Source organism: Streptopelia decaocto (genome assembly GCF_964273445.1).
Source record: "Streptopelia decaocto genome assembly, chromosome: 2".
In the NCBI taxonomy this organism is placed as follows: domain Eukaryota; kingdom Metazoa; phylum Chordata; class Aves; order Columbiformes; family Columbidae; genus Streptopelia; species Streptopelia decaocto.
The window spans coordinates 2,934,897-2,961,629 of NC_138655.1; the positions used below are offsets into that span (position 1 = coordinate 2,934,897).

Sequence of the window (26,733 nt, forward strand, 5' to 3'; positions counted from 1 at the left end):
CCCAGCCGACGCCGGTGAAAAAGGTCTGCCGTGCCCCACATGCTGATGGGCTGGTGGAAGAGCTATTCGATAGCAAGAATTGATCTCCATGCTATGGAAAGGTCACTGACTCCAGAGGCTGTCAAACTGCAATGAGTTCAGGGATGGAAAACACATTGGGGGCACTCCAGAAATACCACCATGTCAAGGAGCTGCTTGAAAAGAGTGGTACAAACCAAAGCTAAGAGAAACAGGGTACTAAGTCATTTCACCTGTTCTGACCCTTGAATGGTTCCTTTTCTCCCTAGTTTTTCATCTTCATGTCAGTTTTCAAGAAGGAAGTTATTTTTCTTTCAGTTCCCCCTCTTTTTCCACATGGGTGGTGGAGCACGTGGCCCACACACAGACCATGTCTCCAGCTGTGACCCGGGACAGCCACTGCCGAGATGTAATAAGGTCACTCCACTTTTATGGTCCACTGTGTCACTGACCTCTCTGTCGAAGCTGCTAATAAGGCCAGAGATGCACCATCTGCAGCAGAATTTTCACAGCCATCTGTCTACTGGGAACTGGAGTGAGTCCACCAACAGGCCACCAACAGCCGTCAAACAGAAACAACGTCCAGTTTTCGATGAGACCGTGCCAAGTTGGCTGCGTCTGAAGCGATTTCTTGCATCAAAAAGCTTGTGCTATTCATGCTGATGGCTGAGTAGGTGCCACTAAGGAGTGACCATCATTTGGGGCTTTTGAATGGGAAGCGGAAGGTAAATTAATTTCCTTTCCGATATGCAGCCCAAAGCTGTGATCACCTCCTTTTTACTCTGCCCCTTTTTTCTTACCTTGTTCCTTTCCCTCTTTCTCCTCTGTCCTTTCTTTCTGCTTCCCATGTATAAACAAACCCTAGCTGGGCAAAATTCTGGGAAAGCTTCCAGACTGTCAGCCTCAGTGAGCCTATTCATCAGAAGTGTTTCATACTCAAGCTGATCCTATGTGTGCATGCTCCAGATGCCTTTGTCCAGAGGTCTGAATGGGAAATTTCCCAGCCAAAGCTCTCTGAAACAGCTGAGCTCTGGTGAGTGCTCTCCACAGAAGACCAGGCAGCTAAGGCACGAGGATTTTCTCCTCTGCATGGTGAAAAAGAACCGCTTTGATATGGCTCCTGTATTTTATCAACAGCAGCTGGAGTAATACTGCTTATCCCACTTCTTAGCATTGCTCCAGCTGTTGTCTATTGGGCTATATAATGTCTAGGGCAAAACAAAGTGGGAGCCAGGAGACAATGTTGACTTGACTATGATGTTCCTGAGACCATTAATAGGACAGCACATTCATGTCCAGCAGTTCTGCCTAAAATAAAAAGGACACACAGAGTGCTCAGGGCTCGGGCATGGGAATGCTGTGAAGTTCAGAAAACATGAAAACATGATCTACAGAGAAGAAATGAAACAAACTCAGCGCACCAAAGAGAAATTCTAGAGATCACTTGATCATGCTTTACAAATATTTACACAAAGAGACTTAGGATAGAGAGCCCTTTAATCAAGATATAGCTGGTCTCAGGATCACTTGGAAATGCATGTCCATCCTTGGCTAGCTCAGAAATGCCCATTCAAGCCTCCCATAAACATGTCCCCATACTCATGCTGATAATTTTGGGCATAGGCATAATGCAAAGGCTGGAATAAGAAATTAAAAAGAGCGTATTTTAAACGGGGCAGGAAATTAACTTCACTGTCCTCAATAACCGTAAATATTGAGGGGCACACTCCTGGAAGAAAATACATCATGTTATTCCAAATGACTCTGACATGCTCCAAACTGATTCAACCTTATGTCTAAACTTGGGTTTCAGATCCTGAACTTGTTTCTGATAGAAAAGAGTGGGTGAGGCTCGAACACTTGCTCTGTCCTAACTTTCCACTTGATCCTGACACCAGTGACACCAGTAAGTCACCTACCAGCGCTGCCCAGTGCTGCCCAGCCTGAGGAAAAGCAGGAGAGGACAGGGACTTGAGCACATCCAATGATACCCCAGGCACGGAAAAACCTGAGTTCTAGATAAATGTTATTATGATCAGTCTTCAGCTCAGAGCACTTGCCATAATCAACTAACCACTATGCACTGTCACAGTATCAACAAAAAAGCTGCAGTTTTGCTCATTTTTTACTCTCTTGTTTCTTTCCTCTATCAAAGGGTAGAAAAAGTTATCTCAGTTCACAACTCTGAACTGAATTTACCCTTTCCTTCCTACTAAGAAGAATCACTTGCCAAAATAACATCCTCAGAGCGATCCCTTCTCCCAAAAGGGTCATCAATAATTTCCAGACAGTATATTCTCTGTAGCCACTCCATTTCAGTTTCACAGTCATTTACCTGGTTTTGGTTTTCTTTGTTTTACTTAGCTTAGAGTCATGAAGCATGTTTGCTATGGGTTTAGGAAAGGCATGGGTCTAGTAGTATAAATTCAGACCTCATTCAATGCAGTATAGGGAGATAATCCCTTGCACACCTCGGGTTCTCCAGCTTATACAATCCATCAAAACATTTCTAGCAGGATCATGAGCCAATGTGGGCCTCTATTCAATAAAACTTTGCTATGAAACCACTTCAGCTGCTATAAATAATACAATTTAATGTTGCATCTGACCTGCTTATAGGTGTACAGGAGCTCTCTGCAATGGGTGGTACTGAGTATTCCAATATGCATCTGAAGCAAAAGGCAAAACGTAGCTAAGAGGTTGGAGAGTTATTTAGACCATGCAGCTTATCATCCTTAAGCTCCTGAAAAGTATTGTCAGTTCTTCAGGCCAGGTGTTTTCATAGCAGGTCATGGGTGTTTTGATGTCATCAAGGACCCAAGCCAGAATACCTTGAAGCAGTCTGCCTGCCAGAAGGCAGTGCAGGTCCACCTCTCCACAAAACAAGGTTTCCTGGGGTATACAAAAGCATCTAAACCAGTACACGGCTTTTGAAAATGGAATAATGCGACTCCATGGGGTCATGGCACTAATTTCACTGTACTAATTTCTCTGGCACTAAAAGGAAAGAATAATGCCAAATAAGTCACCATGATGACTTTTTGCAGGACCCGCTCGTTAGCAAACGGTTGTTCCTCGGGCACCAGACACCCAAAGCAGGAGAGCAAAACCTCCAGAATCCATGAAGACCAAGAGACAGTTACTTTCCCCAACAAGAAGAGAATGAAAGTCATACCTCCAAACAGAGACATAAATGATAATCAACAGCAAAAGTGTCAGCGAAGATACTCCACAGCCTACAATTAATGTGACAGAGGGGACCAGCACCTTTTCCATGTTCTGAAAGAGAGAAAGCAAGACATTAAGAAAAATTAAAAAGAAAGGGAAAAAAAAAAGATGCTCAGCAAATGCTACCAGCTCAATTTCGTGTCAAGAGCTCCCCTCTTAATTTTCTATGTGTCAACTCACCTGACCTTCACATCGCACTGCACATACAAATAAAGAGGAGAGAAGATCAGGATTTGTTTCTGTTTGACCCAGTCTTTTTTTGGACCTGATTCTGCCTCCGCACACACCAGTGTTAAGTCTGGGTGACAACTCTGATATCCATGGTGTATAAAAGGTGTGGGTTGCAAGAAGAGTATCAGGTCCTTCATATCCAGTGCAATACTTTGAGGATAATTAATAAGGCAACAGCAAAAGGCAGTGCCTACACTAGAACAATTTACAAATGAGCTCTTCTGGGAATGACGGTGATGAAGGTGGGAGGATGAAAAGAAGGTGAAAATCTTCTGCCAGCTACTAACATCCATCTGGAAAAGGAGGAGATGAAGCAAGCAAATGAAAAACAAGATGTATAAACTCCCCAAGGACCCATCATCCAGTCATATCATCCATCACTTCACTACTCTTACACTACTACACAAGGTATTTCTTCCTATGCAGGGGTCCTTGCTGGAAATGCTGGTGTGGAGTGGTCCTACTTTCCTGTCTAAATACAAAAGATCTGCTGATCATCAGCTCTTGCAACATCAAGAAAAACAGACGTGCTCTAACCTTTCCTAATCTAGTTCTCTGCATCACTGGGATTAAGTAGGTAACTAGCCAACATCAGCCAGACTAGTTCTACTAAACTACCCTTGTTCTCAGCTTAGAGTGAGGATCTTGATTCCACTTGGTTTTCCCTGGTGCGGGCTTTTTATCCATCATGATTCTCCTCTCCACATCAGTGATCTCTGCTGGTGTGAAGGCAGAGAAGCAGAGACCCATCATGCAGTAGACACCAAAGAACCCTCTGTTTAGGGTGATTAGGCAGTATGCAGAGGTGTGGGAGCACAATCAAAGTTGTCATTAGATTGGCACAGTACCAACACCTATTGCTATAGTCATGGAGATGAGACGGTTTCTGACATAGCAAGGGCTTAGCACAGGAGAAAAAAAAAAAAAAAAAACAACACAAAACACAATTATACATGAGTTTGGGAATGGAACAGGCAATCCTCTAAGGACTTGTCTACACTGTTTTGTTGGCAGGCATGAGGCTGCTCAACCTGAACCTCCAGTCAGCAGAACACCATGAAGCTGAGGCTGCTGCAGCTCTGTTCCAGGCTACTGAGCCTGCTGCAAAGCAAAATATATCAGGCAAGGCTCGGTGCGATGCTTATATGGAGTCTGGCCAGCTCAACACATGGGCAAAGCAAGCATATGTCCATTGACTCCAGGTCCACCGTCAGTACAGGTTTACTCCACAGAGCCCACCACAAAGAAGAGACACACAACACTGATATATTGGGATCTGAGATGAATTGTCCCTGCAGTCTGAGGAGCTGGGGAAGATCCTCTTTACTTGCATATTTTGACCAAGGGCACCTCACATATTTTAAATCTCATTGGGATGAATTAAAGAGGAAGAAACTTTCTCCATACCACTGCAGTGAACCCCACAGGAGCTATTGGGAAGGCTGGCACAAGAGCTTAAGGGATCTGAGACAAAAATTTAGTGACACATTCAATGTCTTGAATGCCCAACTGGCATATATACCCAAAGGAGTACAGGTTGATTGAGGGATCTTTACTTGATGCAAATCAGCTACAGACTGGAAGCCAAACTGCACTGCAGTGTGGTGCTACCTCTCTGCAATGTCCCCTCCCTACTGACCACATTGGCTCTGACACATCACTACCCCAGCATGCCTGTACACCTTCCTTGAATTTGCTCAGTGAAACAGGAGGCTTGGGACCCTTCAAAACTACACCACAAATATGTACAAAGGGTCTGGATGCTGAGCGTGGTTTAACTTCCTAAAGTTACGGAACTGGATTCCATATCTTAGTCTTTTTAACTGCCAGCAATTGTGCAGAAGTTGCAGGAACAACGTGGCACAGAGCCTCACTAATGCACCCAGCAAGGACGTGCATCTCACTCACCTAGAGCTTTCAAAAATGCTCGTGAAAAGTGTTATAGCTCACATGCGGATTCTTCCTCTAAACTTCTACAGACACTTAGATCACTGCAATTTTAACCATCAACTCATGTGTCTGCATTCCCACCCTGAACATTTACTCCTGCCAAATATTTGTGGAAGGTTAGAAGCATTTTTTTGGGGAACTAGGTAATTGGGAAGAAATTTCAATGAAAATATCAATGTTTTGATTTGTCTTCCATCAAACAAAATTGAAATTAGACATACTCCAGACACCTCGAGTGTTGAAATATCATATCCTACACCTTAAAAACTGAAATGTGGAAGGGACTTTCTTCTGGGAACAGAAGCCTCTGATTTAGTCAAGACTGGAATAGGGTATGAAAGAGAGAGATGCAATCTCCAGTATGAAGCCACAGTTTCTTCCTTTGCCACTTGTGTTTTGTTTCTCCCCTTGCAGAACCCAGGTGGGCAACAGCCCTGCCCCACCTCAGCGGTGCATGTTCCTGATAAAGCACCGTGAAGTGCGAGCTCCTCAGATGTGAATTGCTCCTCACTCACCCCCTCCAAGTTCACTCCCAATCCTTTTTCTCTCCCTGCTACTCCCCTCAGGGCAATATGAGTTCACATGGCACAAATGGTGGCCTGGGATGAGCATCGATTGTGACATTTGATTTAAGTAGGTCTCATTTCAGTGACTTTTCATGGGTAGCTGGATAAAAGTGGGGGAGGAGCTCCATTAAAGCAAAAAAAAGCCCGACATATAGCTCACTCCTAAACCATCCAAGAGAAATTGAAGAAATGGCATTAGGATTTGAAGACATGAGCAGACTATGTCCCTACGTGTCCAACACAGTAACCCTATATCCCCTCTCTTCCACAGGTTCTCTGACATCCCTCCATCCCCAACAACCTCACGTTATTTCACTTCCTTTGCTATCTTCAACCCACATCACCCGTAATCCTCTCCTAGATCCTCCATCAGCTAAGTAAGAGTCTGCATGTACTGGTCAGATGTTTGCACATTGGCAAGGCATTGCACAAATGACAACCGGCCAAGTAGTAGCCAGATGGGTGGGTAACAGCTGATGTCTATCTGCAGTCCTTCCCACAAAAACAGACCCTGATCTGCACCTCCTTCTTTATCCTTCAGCCAGACTTTCATAAACCCCATGCTCACTGGAAAGACTCTTCCTGAGGAGATGCCACAAACCTTATCTCTTCTTCTTACAGGGAAGAGACTGGTGGAGTTTTTGTTGGCATCATGGGGGTGAATAACTATAAAAAACACTGTCTGCAATAAAAGCAGGAGCTTGCTAATTTGGGACTAATAAGATCTAAAGGCTTAGGCCCATGTGATAGCTTAGGATTCTCCCTTCTTTCTTCATTATTAAGGTTTCTCTGTCCTCATCTTCCTTTCCCCCATCCCCCACTTCTTCTCTTTGGCAAACGAAGCATCATTTATTTTATTTCCTCTGACTAATTAAACCCCCTGACAGAAGGTGGTTGGCTGCGGTATGATCTGAGCTTTGCAAGAGAAATTTCCTTGGAGGAGAATGAGTGGGGAAAATGAGGTTGGTTTAAACGCAACAGTAATATCAAGAGAAAAAGAGCAAAGCATTCTAAAGGTAAGAGAGAAATCAGTCCTATGGGAGTTTCCCCGCACCACAGCTGAGGAGCAAACTGGTTGTCTGCAAAAGGCAGGCTAGCAACAGGATCTACACCTGCTTGGGCTGGAGATGATCCCAGATGGCCTGTCCCTCACCACCTCCTCATGCTTGTTGGTGGGTGCCATCCAGAAGCTCCCTGAAACACAGATGAAGCCGTGTCTGGTTGGAGCTGGAGAGAAAACCCTGGCCTAGAACAGAGCAGGATGTTCTACGTCGCAAGTCCTGCAATTCTGTCACCAAGCATGACAAGGGAGGAGAGAAGCAATCAATGACATCAGCTGCGATGGAAATAACGAGTGCTACTGCCCGAGGCTGCTTGCTGTCCTACCACCTCATCACTCTGCCTAGCAGGGCACAAGGACACTACTCTTTTTCTTTTCAATTTCACTTTGCTTCCTTCTTCTATTTCTTTCTTTTCCTTTCTCTCTCTCTCTTTTTTTTTTTTCTTTGTCTTCTTCCATCCCTTCCTTTGGCCATTTTCCATGATATATTCTGCCCTTTATTCTTGCTCTTAAAGCATCTCTCTGGCTCTGCCCTCTATACATTTTCTGCATACCTCTCTTTCATTCTCTTACTTTCTGCACAACACTGTGAGAAGCCATTTCATTGGAGTTGCGCTTGTTCCATTACCCTGCTCTGGCTCCAGGGTCAGATAGGCTCCAATTAGAACAAAGTCAAAAATGGTATTTCTTAATGCCATGGAGTTTGCCTGAGTCCTTACAAGCAAACTGTTCTTTCTGCTTTTTCCATCCTTGATACTGAGAAGGGCTGTACAAAGTCTTTATAAAATCATACTAACAAAGTCACTGAAAAATTGAACATCTATTTTTCTCCCAAATCAAACACAGACATACAAGTTTGGAATTTGGGGTTCTGGGCTTTGTTTGTTTTTAGAAATGTGTTTGCTATTCAGAATGGTTGCCTTGAGCCTGATTTCCTACACATTTGAAATTAAAGACTCATTAAGTCAGAAAATTTCAAGAGTACTAGTTACAAGGGGCATCTAGAGCTTTCTAATCCAATTTACTGCTTGGAGCAAGGCTATCACTAACATCAGGTGAGGTTGGCCATGGTTTGTCTAGAGGAACCTTGGGAATTCTCAAAGGTGGAGAGTCCCCATTCCTCTGGGGACCCGTCCAGGGCCATGTCACTCTCCTGGTGACAGGGCTTTTCCTAAGGTCACATATGAGCCTCTCAAGTTACTGTGAAAACACAAGTGAAAGGATATTGCTTTTATAATTTTTGTAATTGCCATTTCGATGCCTGTAGGTTCTGATTAGATTGCCCCTTACATTCAATTTTGCAAGACCAAGCATGTCCAGTTCTCTCTGCCTCTTCGCTCATAGGTCATAAGCTCAAAACAATGAGACTCACTCTACTCTTCTGACAAAGAACTGGACCAGGTAGGTGTGATTTACTCTGAGAATTGCTCAGGAACCCTTTAGTGTGCCACTGGCCTAAAGGCTTTTCACAATTCTTGAGAAGCTTTTTAAACCACATTGTATTGATTTTGTTGCAGGTTGGACAACTCTTGTCAAAGCAGAAAGCTGGTTGTTAAAATTGCTGGAAAATAATGCTTTTACCAGTTCTCACAAAAGTGAACAGCTTTCTAAACAAGGGGTTGTATGTCAGTGCTGTAAGAAAACAACTGAAGAGGGTTGAATAGCAAAGGGGTGAATGTGCTCTTGTCATCTGCCAAAAAATCCTGTTTTTTCATGTTTTATTGTTTTGTTTTAATCCCTGTTCTTTTAGATTCTGCATTTCTCATTCAGGCTCAGACCCTTTGTATATATATATATATATATATATATACAGTGGTGGTATGATATAACACCAGCCATATACTCTACCCCAGCACAACCACTTGATAAAAGGACAGCAGCCACCCCATAGGTCAACAATCCACAGCAATACACAGTATCTTTTAGGGACTTTGGTAATGAGTGATGCTATGACACCTTCACCCAGGTGAGAACCAGGCTCTTAACACAACTCAGCTGACAAAGGTGTAGCTGATGTCTGTGTCCACCCCCAAGGACTTTGCAGAACCAAGAAGAACAAATCCTTGCACTTGCCTGCAGAAGAAGCAGATGCAAGGTAAGCTATCACAGGTAGCAGACCCAAGGAATAAGAAGATCCTGTTCATATCCCATCACTCTCCTGACCATCATGCAGTGCCCAGTGAAAGTATCACTGATTTCCAGCTGTCTGTTCATGCCAGAGCATGGCAGTTGCTGAGACCCATGGTAAAACTACAAATACAGATGGAGCTGCTCAAGGGAAGGCTCAGTTTTCCCCTCTCAGAAGAAATATTTCTTGCAGAAATTGCAAGACAAAGAAAGAGGATGAGCATGACAAAAGCTCTTTTTGGTGGACCCTCAAAAAATGGGCAGTAGCAGAGATGTAGTAAAGGTACCATTGAGCCACAGCTGAAATGAGCTTTTCGGGTTGGTCAGCACTATCAAAGGGACTACAGAGTTCACTCAACTCAAAGCGGAAGAGTAGGGAAGAGACATCAAGCCATTTTTTCATAGAATCATACAGTGGTTTGGGTTGGAAAAGACTTGAAAGATCACCTAGTCCAACCCCTGTTGCCATGGGCTGGGATAGCTTTCACTAGATCAAGTTGCTCAAAGCCTTGTCCAACCTGACTTAGAACACTTCCAATGATGGTGTAGCCACAACTTCTCTGGGCAACCTGGTCCTGTGTCTCCCCACCCTTACTGTAAAAAACTACTTCCTTATATGCAATTTAAATTTACTGTCTTTCAGTTTAAAACCATTGCCTCTTGTCCTGACATTACAGGCCCTGGTGTTGTGGACCGGACCCTGCTCAGTAGCTAAGCACCACACAGCTGCTCACTCACTCCCCCTGCAGAAGGACTGTTGGGGGGGGGGGGAATAATCAGAAGTGTAACAGTACAAAAATTTGTGAGTTGAGATAAAGATAGTTAAATAATTACGAAAAAAAAAGTGATGCAAAAGAAAGCAAATGCTCACCACCAACCAACCGATGCCCAGTTAGTCCCAAAGTAATGGCAGCCACCAACCTCCAACCCTCCAGTTTTGTTGCTGCTGCTGATGTCATGTGGCAGGTAATGTCCCTTTGGTTATTTTGGGACAGTTGTCCTATCTGTGTCCCCTCCCAGCTTTTTCTGCACCCCAAGCCTCCTCACTGGTGGGGCAGACTAAGGAACAGAAAAGGCCTTGACTCTGTGCAAGTGCTGCTCAGCAGTAACTAAAACATCCCTCTGTTATCAACACTGTTTTCAGCACAAATACAAATTATGTTCCCGTACAAGCTACTGCGGAGAAATTGAACTTTATCTCAAACAAAACCTGTTTAAAAGTCTTTCTTCATCTTTCTTGTTACACTTTACATGTTGAAAGGCCCCAATAAGGTCTCCCCAGAGCCTTCTCCATCATCTAACCTCTGAGGAGGACTTTGAGATCCCCACATGAAGATCATTTAGTAGCATCATTAACAAATAATCTCTTCACAACTTCTTTCTGGAACAACACAACATCCTTCCCAGCCCATGTCATTGCAAGGCAGGTCCAGAGGATTACTACCTCATTTTGCTTCCTTTGTATCATAACTACAGGCTTCTCATGTCAAAGCTAATAGTCACCCATTATTGGGAACACATTTGTGGTGCTCAGGGCCCCTTTTATGTAATTTGGCCAGTCTAACAGGCAATTCTGTGTAATTACAGTACACAAAAATCACCCTGAGAGACATCTTAATGTGCTAGTATTTATTAACAATTGCTAACTCTTCATTCAATATTGAGTCTGCTCTCAAGATACAACATGGCAATCTGTGTTTAGCAAACAGCCTTGATGAAGCTCTCAGAGCAGAAGAGTGGTCACGCAGCCTTTCGTTAATATGAACTGTCAGGATGATTTCCGTCAGGCTGGTGGGGAATTACAGGAGTTAACAGTACACATTATCTACCTCCCAGTCGTCAATGTCACAGTCAGCTTGCTGCCACTCATTGAACTACCAGACTCCTCTCTCAGTGTCTCAGTTTCCAGTCCTGATATCAAAGAGGGGTGGATCAGGCTCATATTAACTCTGAGGACCACTTTTCTCCTGCCCAGTCAGCTGTTACCAAACATGGTTGTGTCACCATCCCTGGAGGTGTTTAAAAGACATATAGATGAGGTTCTTAGGGACATATTTTAGTGGTGGACTTGACAGTGTGGGGTTAACGGTTGGACTTGATGATCTTAAAGGTCTTTTCCAACCAAAATGATTCTATGGTTTTATGAGTCTACGATTTTCACTAAACAGCTCGATGTCATTCTTTAAAATACACTGTGCTTTATTTCCCACCCCTTCCCCATTGTACTGTGCCTGGCCAGGCTACTAAAATGGCTGTTTAAAAGGGCTCTGAAGCCACTTTGCATCCCTTTACAAGCTGTGGTTTGGGAACCAGCATACCGAGCAAGGGGACCGCAGATGAGGAGAGGCGGGGGGGTCTATTCCCAGCTTGCCCACAGGTCAACTGTGTACACGTGGCTCCATCATTTAAGCCAAGCTTTTCAAAGTCCTCTCAACTGATCTGCTTTAGATTGCAAACACTGGCCTTAATTCTCGGGGGCCTATTTTAACCCCCTGGAAATGGAAGAGAATAATGCTGCTCTCCATCTCTCTTCCAAAGCTTAATTCAGCTTAGATTTTTGATATGTGTAAATGCCTTAGGGGGTTCCTAGGGCTACATCAGGACAATCAAGCACCAGCATCTCATTCTCTGCTGTGCAATATTAGCATGGGGAGGTATAGAGGAGAGAGCGGAGAGAGCTTTTGCCTTAACTATTTGTGAGCTGGCCAGATGGAGTGTCTGCTTTTTAAGTCTTTACTTTTCATGCATATGGTAAGACTTGCCCTGTTTCAGTCTTTCCCTTTAAAGCACGCTGAAGAGAAAATAGAACTGTTTTCCACAGTAAAGCTGGTAATAATCAAAATGGCATATACCTCTATGGGTATGCACTCCTTCCTTCTGAGACAACAGAGGCAGAATTGAACTTTAATCAGATTGTGCAGTACCACTCTCAAAGGCACTACAGTAAGCAGAAAAACTCAATCTCACTATGCTCATCCTAGAAAATGAAATGGTCCAGGACCGACTCTATTCCCCTGAGATGAAGTGATGTGGTATAGATAATATTCATAAAAACTCACCATTCAAAACAGAGGGCTCTCGTCTGTACTACCTAGTGGAACATTCATAGACCGTGACATCCCCTGGACCACATTGGACATTGCTAGTTGGGACAAGTTAAGACACAGCTGGGGAATATTATGACAATTGATCCATAGGGGCAGTTGTAGGACACTGCTATATCCTTTTCCATATAAATTATTATAATTATTATTACTATTACTATTGCTATTACTATTACTATTACTATTGCTATTGCTATTGCTATTACTATTACTACTATTACTATTACTAACATTATTTTACAGTATACACATATGCTCTAACTACATTAAAAGCCTTCTTTACCACTCCGTTTTGCCTGGGATTGTCCCTTCTCTGTACTACACAAAGGATAATCAGTTCAAAGTTCCTAAGTGATTTGCAAGCTGGCCCTTGCATTATCCATCTTGCCCTGGTTTCACAAGTGTGCCGTCATCTCCAGTAACTTTGCAGCAGCAGTGCTGAGCACCTTGCAGGGAAATGTGTTGAGATTTACACACAGTGAAAATAAAATAACTCCATGGCAGACTGGGAATGGAAAATAAGGGTGGAATCCAGACTGTGTTTATCCTGATTTAAGCAGTGTTTTGGTTCCATGCCAGGCGACAGCATTTCACCAAATCATTCCAAAACAGCCCGCTGTTTGTTTTACTTTATCAATGTCATGCTGATGAGTGATGCCAGACCGGCAGCTCTCACCACAGCATGGGACAACACTTGCCTCCTCTGTGCCCACACATCCTGCCCTTGGGAGAGACACAACTGAAGAGCAGGGGAACACCTGAAGCCATGGAGTCTGGAGGAAGAATTCTGCTAAAGATGCTCATATCACCCTGCTGCCTACCACCATGGAGAGCAAATGACTGTTTTTTTCTTTCCCTTTCTAGCACCCTTTCCCACTGAAGTCCATCCTTTCAGAAAAGCTTCATTCAAAGCACAAGCCATAAACACCGTGTCCAGTTCTGGGGCCCTCAGTACAGGAAAGACATGGATCCGTCGGAGAGGGGCCAGAGGAGGTTACCAAGATGATCAGAGGGATGGAACAGCTCTGCTTGGAGGACAGGCTGAGAGAGTTGGGGTGTTCAGCCTGGAGAAGGCTCCAAGGAGACCTTATTGTGGCCTCTCAGTACTTAAAAGGAGCCTATAAGAAGGATGGGGACAGATTTTTTAGAAGGGTGTGTTACAACAGGACAAGGGCTAATGGTTTTAAACTAGAAGGAGGGAGATTCAGGCCACACATGAAGACATTTTTTACAATGAGCGCTGTGAAACACAGAACCAGGTTGCCCAGAGAGGTGGTGGATGCCCCACCCCTGGAGACATCCCACACCAGGCTGGATGGGGTTCTGAGCAACCTGAGGTGGGTGAAGATGTCCCTGCTCATGGCAATGGGGTTGAACTAGATGACCTTTGAAGGTGTCTTCCAATCCAAACTATTCTGTGATTCTATTGTGTGAACACTTGTGCAAAGACTACACAAGCCACCCCTAAACCACCTCTTAAACCCTCTCTTCATTCACTCTCTTTGCAGATGTGATTCCTCTCCTGCAGGACCCAGGCAAAGGTTCCCATTTCTTACTGTTCTATCACTGAAGATGCATGCACTGGCAATGGCTCCTGACCCAAACTAAGGTTAAACCAACAGCCTTGAAGGAAAAGATGTCTCCAGTTCATTATCAGTTCCCTGAGGCTTTCAGGGGCTCACTGGCAAGAGTTCTCTTCCAAAATGGAGATAAAGGGATTTCAGCCATTTAACAGATTGTCTGTACACTGTTATGATGATAACAACAGCTTTATTCCATTGTAATCTGAAGAGCCCATAGGATCCAGCATGTTTCCGCCCACCCAGTGCAATACACAGCTAGTTACTGGGAAGTTACTGGTGCTAATTCCCTCAACACAGAATCTCAAGGAATCAGCTTCTGGCCCTGACGCCCATCTCATTCACAGCTGAGTGACTGGGAAGTAAAACTGTAACAGCCCCTGGATTTACAACTATACCACATGGTTATAAACAAGACCAAAACGGGCCCCAGTAGTAGGATATTTCCCAACTGGGGAATGGCTGATGTGGTTGCCACGTATAGAAGAGCAAAAAGAACAATTTGTCATGAAAAAAGAAAATGTTGTCTTGCTTGTGGGAAAATAGCAGAGTAATTTTTTTTTTTTTTTTCACAGAATATATATTGAATATCTTCCATATATCCTTGTGGTTAGTAGGGCAGGTAGGTAGTGAGCACTCGAGCTGCAGACTGTTCTGACTGACCATTATCACACACAACATAATCCCAGTTTCCTGCTTAGACAGCCCTGTCATTTTAAGGGTATTTTCAAGATCAAATATTCATAATTACAACTCTGACATTTGTTTTCCATGCATGTTGCCCATTTTTGCTTAAAGATTGACATTACTGCCAAAATCTGGCCAGTAGATTTGTCCATTCAGCTATTCATAGATAAGAACAGCATGAAAGGCATAAGCTTTTCAGAAACTGAGGTAATTTTGGTTTAAATAACTAGATATTTGTTGTAACAAAAAATAACAACTTAATTTCCACGTCTTACTGCATGGGAATTCAAGGACAACCTAAGCCTTTAGGCAGGGCACAACAGCACTCAGTGGTATAACAGCTTGCCAAAATTACCTAAAAAGGGATTTTCCACACCAAAATACTATGGAGATGGGCTCAGAACGGTATAAGAAAGACAAGCAATGCTGAACAGTTCAACTAACTCTTCAAACACAACATTCTTAGTCCTTGAAGTGCTTTGAAAATGAAAACAATCTCAATTTGCACTAGTGCATTGACTCCCACCCCGATGAGCCCATGAAACTCAGCCTCCATCACCCACTTGTTACCATTTTCAAACGAGCACCTTTGTGATGTCTCCCACGCCATCCTCTGCCTTGGGAGAAGCTCCCCAGAAAAGAGAAAAAAAAAAAACTTAGAAAACTATCCAATGCTCTCGTTTTAAACCTCCTTTGTAAAGCCCTCCTTGGTGCAATGCCTACAAAACAAGCCTGACAACGGCAGATGTGCCACGACTTACTGCGGATCGTGATGACTAATGCCCTCGTGCTGTTTACATGTGCCCCCACACCCACCCAGATCCAAGCATCCTTGTATTTCAGCTGGAAATTTCATCTGTGCTTCTCCTATGTTGGGTTGGGGTGGCTTTGTGGCTCTTTCAGCTCTGAGCAGACTGAAGTCGTGCTCCACAGCTAAGCCTCCCAGGTGACGCAGTGGTCCAAATAACACATGATAAAATATAAAATGACAGTGGATCAGCAGCTACATCAGGATACAGAAAGAAGGCAAAGTGGTCTCTCAGTTTATGGACAAACCCTGTGATTTTTCCAAATACATGCCCTAACCCACCAGATCTTCCCCATCTGCCTCCATTCTACTCTTCCACCTCCCAGCAACATGCCACATCTCTGCTACATTTTTCTCTTCTACATAGCAAGAAACGTCTGAAAAAATGATCTGGTTTACACAATTATAAGTAAGATGGTGGCAAAAGACCTGACAAGCTCAGCTCATTCATTTCCCTGCCCCAAAACCATCTCAAGCATCCCCAGACTGTTCAAGAAAACCTTTGCTGATGGAGGCTGAGCTCTCGGTGCTTGGCTATCCCTGCAGCCAGAAGGTTTTCCCTTGTGCCTAAATTAAATCTCTCTCACTGCAATTTGAGTCCAATCCCCACCAGACGCAGAAAGCCAATTACTCCCTTTCCACAGCTACCTTCTACCCATTTGAAGACTGATATTCCTGGTATTCTCTTTCCCCTCAGTCTTTTCTCCTTGAGAAAAAGAGTCAAACTGTCTCACAGACCCCACCTCCAACTGCCAGTGTGGAGGTACCACATTAAACATCTCTGACACATCATCCTCTCCCACACACAAAATCACAGACTCCAACACCCACGTACCATACCAGTCATTCTCCTTGAACACAGAGCAGAGCATCCCGGAGAGGTACCACTCACCCACTTCGTTCACATTGCTGGCCCTCGATGGCTCAAATCTGCACACGCGGTACCACTCACCCACTTTGTTCACATTTCTGGCCCTCGATGGCTCAAATCTGCACACACTGAGTCTGAGAGCTGCTTTCTGAGCTCGTAACAAAGGAGAAAGTGGGAACCGGGAAGACCCTGGTGTCCTGGCTTAAATCCACACCTCCTTTCACAGAGCAGTAAGCTGTGGCTGGGTAATAGGGCAGCTGTCACGCTTGCTAAGCTGCCTTCATGGCAACAAGCCATTAAGCACTGCAGCTCAAAACAAGCACCAGACCCCTCAGGAATGCCTGTACACATGGTACGTCAAACTTGCAGGGGGTGTCTTTAATTTCAACTGAAGACAAACAACTAACCTCAGCACTGGTCTCCTCCTAGGGTCACTTGGTTAGTGCCAGTGCTGCTCTTGCCTTTACACCAATGGCTGAATTTGGGTTAATATTACTCACGCTGAAGCACTGAATCCCACAAAGGTTTTTAAGCTCTCAGGCACTTGATCATGTTCCTCTCCCACGTCCCCTTCCAACGAAGAGACAGAGGGTGATGCAGCATTTGCCTGCAGAAGAGTCACTGCCAGGGCTGTGCGGAGCTCGCTGCTCGCCGGGGGAAGAGCTGCAGACCCACACTGCTGCAATCCCACCGCCTGGACTTTTCTGTTTTTTTTTTTTCATCGTGAGCTAAAGACCTGAGCAAATCCACAAGCGCAGAGCAGAAACTCGGCAGAGGAAAGCTGTCGGCTCTGAATATCTACTGAACTACCCACTGGATCGACAGACAGCTAAATCCGCAGACAGCTGCGAAGGAGGTGGGATGCTGGATGACTGCTTATTATGCTGAGCCAAACCCTCTTATTATTACTATGTGTGCTACCTGTCTTCTTTTAATATATTCAAGTGTTGCCTCTCCTAGACGCACAGAAATGAAAGGGATTTCCTATCACCTTTGTCTCTGATTCCTTTCCTATATATATTCAAACACCAATCACTTATTTGCTGATGGGATCCCTTCTTAAATACTGAGTACAGCATATAGCAATAGCAATCTGCATTTACATCTCCCAGCAAAATAACGAACCCGGGGTTACTCTGCTCCCTGGCACCTGGAGCCCAGCACAAGCCCTATGAGAAATCCCCTTGTTCTAAAAACCCAGCATAAATCATCCGTACATTGACCCCAGATCCTCTCCAAACTCAAATGAGATTTAGCCCAAATCCACTCTGCGATCCATACTGACAGACATACTGGCAAACATTTAAAAGCGGGTGACTTTCAGCAAAGTGATGATGTAGGATCACAATTCAGGCTCCTCTGTTAAGAGGCCACATTTGAAAAATAATGCAATTCTTTTAAGAGGAAGTTAGACTGTGGTTGGTCCATTTGGCCATCTAAGGGCATCACATATCTGCTCTACCTCCTAATCATATTACAAGAGAGAGTTAGAGGAGAAAACCATCTGCCCAGCTGGTTTGTACTCTATCTATGCTATCACTGCCAGCTGAAACTCAGGGGGACTATACTGGGTTTAGTGAAAATAGCATCCCTGCTGAGTGAAGGAAAGATGTGATTTGCAGAATCACAGCCTGCTCCTACGGGCTTGCCACAGACGTCAGGGAAAGGCACCCCTGAGAAAACACAGCAGCTGCTCCTGCTGTGGAGCAGGAGATGGGCAAACCCCAGAAATCCCCAGCAGCACCTACACCATAACCTTCCCCAGTCCCACCACAAAGCTCTCCTGAGACAGGCAAGAGTCCAGCTGAAGTGTCTATTCATCACTCCCGCTTTGGCCTCTACATATCTAGGGAGAGTCCAGCAGTAAGAACACAAATCCCCAGGAAAATTTAGGAAATGTTTTGAATTCAAGGGCTCCCCAGTAAGAGGCACATTCAGCTCCCAAGAGACACTCCATGCACAGCAGCATCCAGGAGAAAACAGGGTGATTGCAGGAAGAGGTGCCAACGACACAAGCACGGGAGGCTTACAGAGAACCTGGACCTCAAAAGCCCGAATGTTTTCCACTCAGCAATGTTCACCCTGGCACAGCTCTTGCTAACCAAGCAAACAGAGGTTTCTAATGCTCTGTCAGGGAAATGACAGCACTTGGTCCTTTCTGTAGCACCCTTCAGTCTTGGGGCACTGTGCAAATACAGATGCACACAGCTTGGGATGTCACCTGCAAGGGTGTTTCAGCTGGAGAAATGGAAGCAGAAAACAACGAAGTGATTAGCACAAGGTCACAATTTCACTTACAGGCACAGAAACAGCTCTGTCCTGCAGCTTAAGCCAATACACTCAGATCCACCCGTCGAATAAGCTCTTTTTCAGACTCTCTGTACAAACTGTAGTAGTTTGATGCCTTCAGACTTCAAGCTAGACAAAACTGAGAACTTCCCTTCAACAGAAAAGTCCTGATTTTGATTCAAAGAGTTAATACTGCAGGAGAAGCAGCACCATTATTAACAAAACCTGAAAACCACAGTAAATGTGAGAAATGGATGTTCTCAAGGTATACAAAAGGCTTTTTTTTTTTTTAATTCAGACTCCAAATCTCACCTGACAAACAATGGTAGAATATAAATGTTAAAACATCCAGCTCTAAATAAAGTGCTCTGGTCTCATCTAAGTGAAACACTGTTATAATTTTTCATCAAAATTTTGTCAGAACAGCTACACCCTTACAAAATATTTTAATTCATTAACATCAACATTTTTCCAGGGGGAAAAAAAAAATGCTGCTGGAAAACTTGGGTCTACTCCCTGTGCAAGTGAAGCCTTACAGAGTTTTAGGACTTTAAAATAACCCACTGTGCGCCTGCACACACTCCCTGAAGTACACAGACCTCCCATAGCACAGGGGAATCTTTTGAAGAGGAAGATCTTGAAGACAGAGCAAGAACAAACCAGACCTGCATGTTGATGCCCTTCCTACAGCCCACTCAGCCAAGATGTACGCTGAAAGTCTACTTTCTGTGCTGCCTTATTTTCCCAGGATAAAAAGGATTTCTTCTCCTCTGCTGCACACACAAAGTTGGGATGTTTTCAGGAAAAGAAAGTAAATTTTGTGAGGTGAGAGAAGAGCTCAGAAGCTGTTGTCCCTTTGGGTAGGAAGCACATCAGGAAAGTTGCTTTGCATTCACACAAACTGGAGGTAACAATGAAAAAAAGCCTCTTGCAACATCCTGGGATATCACAGGGTCAAGGTTGCTCGCTGTGTACACTCACCCACCCTTGCCAGCAGGCTTCCAAGTCAGCTTTGTAGTTTGGTCTGCTACAGTACACCCCATAAAAATACACAGGTGTTGTACAGCCCATCCAACTAATCATTTGCTTGTCAGCAAACACCATCGTGGAGACAAGATGTTCAAAAAATTCAGCATGGGCACCACAAACTCGGCATCTATACAAGTTCTTGCCATTAGCATCTTTCAACTTTTGCTAACACTGGAAACGAGAGCAGAGCTCAGATGCCCAATTCTGATCAGCCTCATCTCTGCAGATGATGATAATAAGGAAGGGGAGAGAGATTTATTTGTACTGTCTTACCACAGTCATAAATTCTGTGAGAACCCATCTTTAAAGCTTCATCAACTTTATGAAGACCAATCATAAGCTGGTAGGTAAGAGACACAACATGAGCCAAAATCAAACAAGACAACCGAAGATGTTCTCCTGTACATCCTCAGGCTCCTGTTCTCTTTCCTTCCCATCTCCAAGAAATTGCCAATACCAGCAAGAAATATTGAAAAAACACCACTAAAAGACTGTTAATCAGCCTGACCATGGTTTGCAAAAGTATAGTTTGAACACTTGGCTCTGCAATTTCCTTTTGCCCTTATTCTTTATTAGCACTTCTATTATGCAGGTGTAGCATCAGAGCATGTCAATACTATTGCCCTAACAAGCTAGGCATGTTATAAAACCTAAACTAAAAGACAGACTCAAAAAGCTTGTCTGTGTTCCTTAATTTAAGAGGGTTTTAATCTTTCATGATGGTCAAACAACAATCATGCTGAACCAGTGCAAGAGGCTGGCTCTATCTATTTGAAGTAGCAGTGTCCAAGGGAAATCAGAACCAGAGAAAGAGTCAAACTTTAACTCCTGCATTTGAGCTGGATCTGAACAGCTCCATCATGGTTTAGGGACATCTGCCTCTAAAACTGATTCAAAACACATCATTTTCAGCCCCTAGCTTCACTGAAATCAAGGAAAACTGCTTTCGTCTCAGAGTCCAGCCAGGGAAAAGTCTGTCCTTGGCAAGTCCGAATCGGCTGCCTGGGCAGCAACAGTCATCGCCCAAAAGCCTTTCTTGGTCCTTTTTCATTGCAATGAAACTGTTCCCATACCAGGGTTACAAATATTTCAAGCTGCCAGGGCCAAAGACTCCAGAAGGGAGATTTATAGCAATAAATAATATTAATGACACAGGCGGACAGAGCTTCTTGTCCTGAGAGCTCCAAAGGCACATGAAAAACTGCACTATAAATGTCACCACCGCAGACACCGACGATGACGAGATGCCACCTCTGGGGAAAGGAAGCAGCATGGGCTTGCTCAGAATGACACTTGGTCAGGAAACTGAGGGTGGTATCGTGAGAACCCGGATGAACGACGCTCTACATCATCAACCAATTCTGGGCTTTGCTTAATGGGGGGACTAAGGAGGTAGCAAGGCCCCAACATGGCCAAAGGACTCATCCTGATGCTCATGACTTGACTCCAGGCTGGGAAAAAAAAAAAGGGAGTTGTGAAAATATAACACGACCAGTAGCTGGCGGAGTTGGAAAGAGGATGAAGGAAGCAATTTTAGGCCTAAACCCCAAAGGACTAGCTGAGAGGTTAGTTGCAGATATAATAAAACATGCCTAGGGGAAGGAAGCTGCATCCTCCTACAGCCAAGCCCACTCTCTGATGCTAAAATAATTGCACTGATGATAAAGGGCTTACACCAATCCTGTGTTATCCAGATAACACTCCAAACACATACAACTGAGGGAGTAGCAGTATCCGGCCAAGTCAAATTAACCATTTTTTTTTGCTAGCTGCTTAGTTAAGTAATACCAAGCACAATGTGAAGATAAAGTCTTAGTGCTCCATTAGAGAAACTCCTGCTTTAGGCAAGCCAAAGACTCCTCTCTCTTCCCTTACTGCCTGGTCCTCAGCCTGCTTCCAGAAGAAGGATTAGCAGAGGACCTTCACCAGCAGCTCAGCTGCACACGTGGGCTGGCTTCATTTCAGGTTTTGCCTTAAAAGTATTTCTGCAGCAGAAATCACAATTTATTTTATCCGGCCATGCAACCTCCTTAAACTTTTTCAGGTTTGGGTTGCTTGCAACAATAGCACAGAGTCTTTCCCGCACTGGACAAGGCTCAGCCATTAATCTTCCTGGTGGTCATCAAAACCTCTGGAGCCAGACACTTAAGCTGCTGTAGCTTGTGCTGAAGGGTGAAGATTTGCTGCTGGCAGGACGCAGCCCTGCAAGCTCACAGGGCATGTACAGAACAATAGGGTACAGAGCTGGTGAAGACAGTCCCAGCTGGCTCACCTGAGCTCAGCCTGGTCACATCAAGAAGGCTGGGTACCACTCCTGGAGGGCACCAGCCCAGCAAGCTGCCTCCCTGCTCACCCAGTTTCACTCAAACCCCCACCTGCCCAATGGGAAGACAAAGAAAAAAAAATTACTCAATAAAAAAGATGAGTGCAGGGATGCCAGCATGAATTCAATCAACTCCTTCCAGGCCCCTTCCAAGCAAGAACCTTGTCCCCGTCCTACCTCCAAGCATCCTTCAAGCAGCACATCTCTGCTGAGACCAGAAGCTCAATGCCTCTCTCACAAGGACCATGAGAGCTGCTCTACCTGACACCCCAGAGCCTATTTCACAACACTATAGTGGTTGGGCCTGCACAGGGCCCGGGCAAACACAACCAACACTGTGTCTTTAAACCCACTTCAGTGCAGATGTTGTTTCCATGGTAACTAGTGGACCAAATACATTAGTGTTTCTAATAATAAACCAAACCTTCATCTTGGAAAATGTGATCTCCCCCCCACCCTTTACCACCGTCACCCTTTCTTTCTTCCTATCCCCTTCCCTTTGGCTGAATTAAGCCAGCATTTAAGAAACAAGGCATAATTAGTAAATCATTGCAAGGGCCCAGTAACTCCCAGTGCCCAGGCACATGGAGAAGCGCTAGGTGGAGGGAATAGGGAGGGCTTTACTCTATGAACCAGAGAACTATCAAAAAAGGGATAAACTACTTAAAAAAATAAATAAATAAATAAAAAGCACAAGGTATAAGAGTGGAGACTGCAAAGCCCCTTTTGACCACCCTGGTATTGCCTTTGGTGCTCTGGCACCCGCCCCGCTCTCTGACTCAGGGTGCAGCCACCCGGTGATAATTTCTAGGAATCTTGCACTTTTTTTCCAGAGGTTCCGTCCGAGACGCGGCACCCGTTTCATGTCACCAACAGTGGCCAAAACTTCACAACTCTTCCCCTCCACTATCCCCTATTCCGGAGTGGGGAACACACCCCATCCTCCAAGAAAACAAAGTGGGGTAGTGAAAGGGACCCTGAGGCAGGGAAGAGGGACACGAGCGAGCAGCAGAAGGGAGCGGGAATGGTGCGAGGCGATCAACCCCCCCAAAATAAGACACGTGCGAAGATTTCCTGTGTGGGGAGCCCACGGGAGTGAACACGTCCGACGGGGGTTGGTCACCCCCCACATTTGACACTATTCATATTCAAACGCACAGCGGAGTGATGGAGGGATGGGAGGATGCAGGGCAGCGGCATCCTCCAGCGTGTGTGTCCCCCTCCGCAAAGCTGCGGTCAGGGTCGCGGGGGGAAGGGGAGAGGAAGGGCGGTGATGAAGGTGGGGAGGGTGATGCAAAGCCTCACGCTGTGTCGCCACGGTCCCGGCGACACCGGACTGCAGCAGGGCTGGGGTCTGTCCCCGGCGCCTCTCCGCGGTACCGGAAAGCCGCACGCCGAGGATGCTCCGCTCCATTCCGGTCGCGTCCCTTTCCCTCCCTCTTTATTTCCCCTTGTCCCCCGTGTCCCCCCCCGCCACCTGCTCCTCCCTCCGCGGTTCTGCCGGCGGGACTCACCATGTCGGGGCTGAGCTGGGCTAAGATGGCGAAGGCGGAGAGCCGGTCACACAGGCACTTAGTCCGGGAGGCGTCGAGCGGGACCGTTCGGCAGCCGCGCCAGGACCAGGCGCCGGGCGGGGAGGCGGAGGCGGAGGCTCTGCTGGAGGGAGGGAGGGAGGGAGATGGGAGGGAGGAACGGGGCGGCGGAGCGGGGAGAGGGGGAGAGCGGCCGTCAGGGCGGGCGGGGAGCGGGCACCGCGCCCCCTCCCCCGCCTCCGCCGGCCGCTTCCATCACCACCCCTATCCCATCACCCACACTCCCCCTTGGACCTGGATCTTCTAGTCCTGGTCCTGGTCCTGTCCCGCTAAGATCTTTCCCCACCCCGCTAAGATCTTTCCATCGCCCCCCACCCGTGTAAACGTCCCCATATGCACCGCATAGCTCACATGTCCCATGTATGCACACATAACCATATAGCCCTGTCCCACACACCCACTATGTGGATGCATAACCCTATAGCCCTGTCACATACACCCCATGTAAGGATGCATAACCCTGTAGACCCATCCCACATATCCCATATACATCTCCTTAACCTTACAGCTCTGCCCCACATATTTTATATATGGATTCATAATCCTGCAGCCCCATCCCACATATCTCATATACACCTCCCTAACCCTATAACCCTATCCCACACACCCACTTTGTGAATGCATAACCTTAAAGCCCTATGACATACACCCCATATAGGATCCATGACCCAACAGACCCATCCCAAATATCCCATATACATCTCCCTAACCCTATAGCCCTTTCCCACATGTCTCATATATTAATGCATAACCTTATGGCTTTGTCCCATACACCCACTATATGGATATATAACCCTATAGCTCAGATACACACCCCATAAATGGATAAATATTCCTAAAGTCCTGTCCTGTGCAACCAAAATACACCTCCCTAACCCTATGGTAGGGTTATGTCCCATAAATGGATGCATAACCCTGTAGACCTGTCCCACAGACCTGATACACACCTCGCTCCCTCCCATAGCCCTGTCCTGCTCCCCATATACCCCATTCAAACCCCTGCCCTACACCCCATATAAATGTATCCCCCTGTATAGACCTCCCCCAGCCACATGATCCCTACAGGGGAGAGCAGCCCTCTCCAGCCCCTGATAACCAAAATATGTGACTCCACCCCACACCTTCCCTACTCCCCAGATGTCTCTACTCTGTCCCTTCCTATTTTTTTAGTTAGTTTTGTTTGTTTGTTTGCTTGCTTGCTTGTTTTTTCTCCCCCCCAGTTCTCTCAGGCCAGGGTCTCCATAGCCCATGACAGGACCCCTCTCAGAACTTCCCCACCCTCCCAAGCTCCAGGAAGGAGCCTCATGGTCAGAGGGACCCCAAGAGATTGAAGGGACAAAGCCCCTGCTTTCTCATGGTATCATTTCAGCCTGGGGAAGAGCGGTAGAATGGGGAAAGGGTTGTAGGTGGGAAAAGCTCAACGTGAAGTTGGCCATTGTCCCACAGATGGGATGATTTCCTTGGGAAAAGTTATTGCAGCCCTGTCTCCAAGTGATTACTAAGGGCTAAGACAAGGAAAAGGGGAATCTCATGGTCTGCCTTGCATGCCGAGGTACAATTGTCACCAAAAAAAGTACTGTTATTTTTCCACCCATTGCTTCTGCGTCTTGTCCAGACCTCTCTCCCAAAATGTGGTCACGTACGGGGTACAAATGCAGAGGGTAAAGTACAGAATTGCAACTGATTAGAAGGTCAGGCTCCATGTGGATAACCCGGGCTTCACTGGAACCTGGCATGGGATGTGGAGGCAAAGCAAAAATGCCATATGCCTTCACTGGAGGAACATAGATGTCAGATGTCCACTCTCCACATCTGACCATCCTCAGAGGAGGGGACCTAGGCAAGAATGCCAGCAGCAAGCTCAAGGCAGCTCCAGATGGAGCCAAGCTGCTCAGCAGCCTTAGGTGTATCACAGATGGCCTGGACTTCTCCATACTGCTGACTCCGGCAGACGTGCCTTGAGTTGCAGAGAAGTTTTTTGCAGGTTTTGACTCTGTACACACACTGACGTGTTCCTCACATAACAAGACGAAGCTTCACTCCATCTCCCTAACCACCGTGCAAGAAAACAGAGAGAACAGGCTTAATACCAACAGGGTAACAGAGCATCAACACATGCTGTTGATTCTGTTGTGATTATCTACTTGGATCCAGTTTAACATATGACATTGAGCCTTCCTGAATTATCTCTGTTTTGGTTTAAAACACTTCTCACAGTAAAAAAATAAAAAACCAAACTAATTTTACTGCAGAAGTTTTCAGCAACACACAGAACAGTTTTGTGGTTTGTTTTGTTTCGGTTTGTGTTTTTTTCTAGTGCCCATCCAAGTTTTTTTTTTGGTGCCCATCCATCCAAGTCTTTCTAAACTTCTGGACCCTCCTGCATGTCCATGGGACACAAATCTGTCTTCCCTGGATAGTCAGCTCTTCAATGAGCTAAGTCACATCATCTCTTGGAGACTCTGAGCTCCAGGCATGTTCTCTGGTCTCTTCTATGAACCTTCCACAATTCACCAACACCCTTCATGGAAGTGACTGGGAGGTCCAAGGTCAATCTCAGAGGCAACACAAATTCTTTATTCTCCCCTGTATGTACCAACTCTGTTTCCAAGAACTGCATTAGCCAGTCATTTTGTTTATTCATTGTCACCAAGACAAATGCCTTATTTATGATGTGTACAAATAATGACAAATGCTCAGACTCTACCAACCAGTTCTGCATTCTCATAGAAAGCATTAATTTAGCTCGACGAGATCCATTTTCCATAAGCTGATTGCTATTAATTCCTCTGTTTTAATGAGTGTGCTATTATTCAATTATAATCATAATATTACCCACAATCCCCTAATTTTTGGATCCCCTATCACATGGCGTGTTATTGTGACTAAGACAGATGTGAGGCGGGTGGCTCTGGATCCAGGCTGTTGTGCTTCTCTCTCCAGATTTTGAGAATACTTCCACCCTTCTTTTACTAAAGAGCAATGATCCCTGATTAGCCTTAGCCTGCTCTTTGAAAACTCTTGCATGCAAAATTACTCTTTTTTTTTTTTTTTCTCTTAAAAAACATCTTACTTTATCAGATGATGGATAGCATGCTTTCTAGCTTCTGCTGTAATGAAAAGTATTTCATTAGCCTAGAATGTGGATTAAGTAACCAGGCTCTCTTCCAATTACAGAATACAGGCGTTTATTGAAATTTCTTCATTATTATAAATAAATCTGTCATTTCTAGCTAGTAACAAAATAAGACCATTAAGATTTATTTATAC

The 26,733-nt window shown here is 45.2% G+C and overlaps 1 protein-coding gene across 1 annotated transcript in view; it reads right to left on the reverse strand.

Annotated features, from left to right (window-relative positions):
• Positions 1-26,733, reverse strand: part of ADGRB1 (adhesion G protein-coupled receptor B1) — a gene marked incomplete at both ends in the record, with an annotated part of 208,435 nt that overhangs the window by 63,378 nt on the left and 118,324 nt on the right. Inside the window, 2 exons of the mRNA XM_082044888.1 lie at positions 3,194-3,297; positions 23,386-23,524. Coding sequence (XP_081901014.1) covers positions 3,194-3,297; positions 23,386-23,524 — 243 coding nt within the window. The remainder of the gene's footprint in view (positions 1-3,193; positions 3,298-23,385; positions 23,525-26,733) is intronic.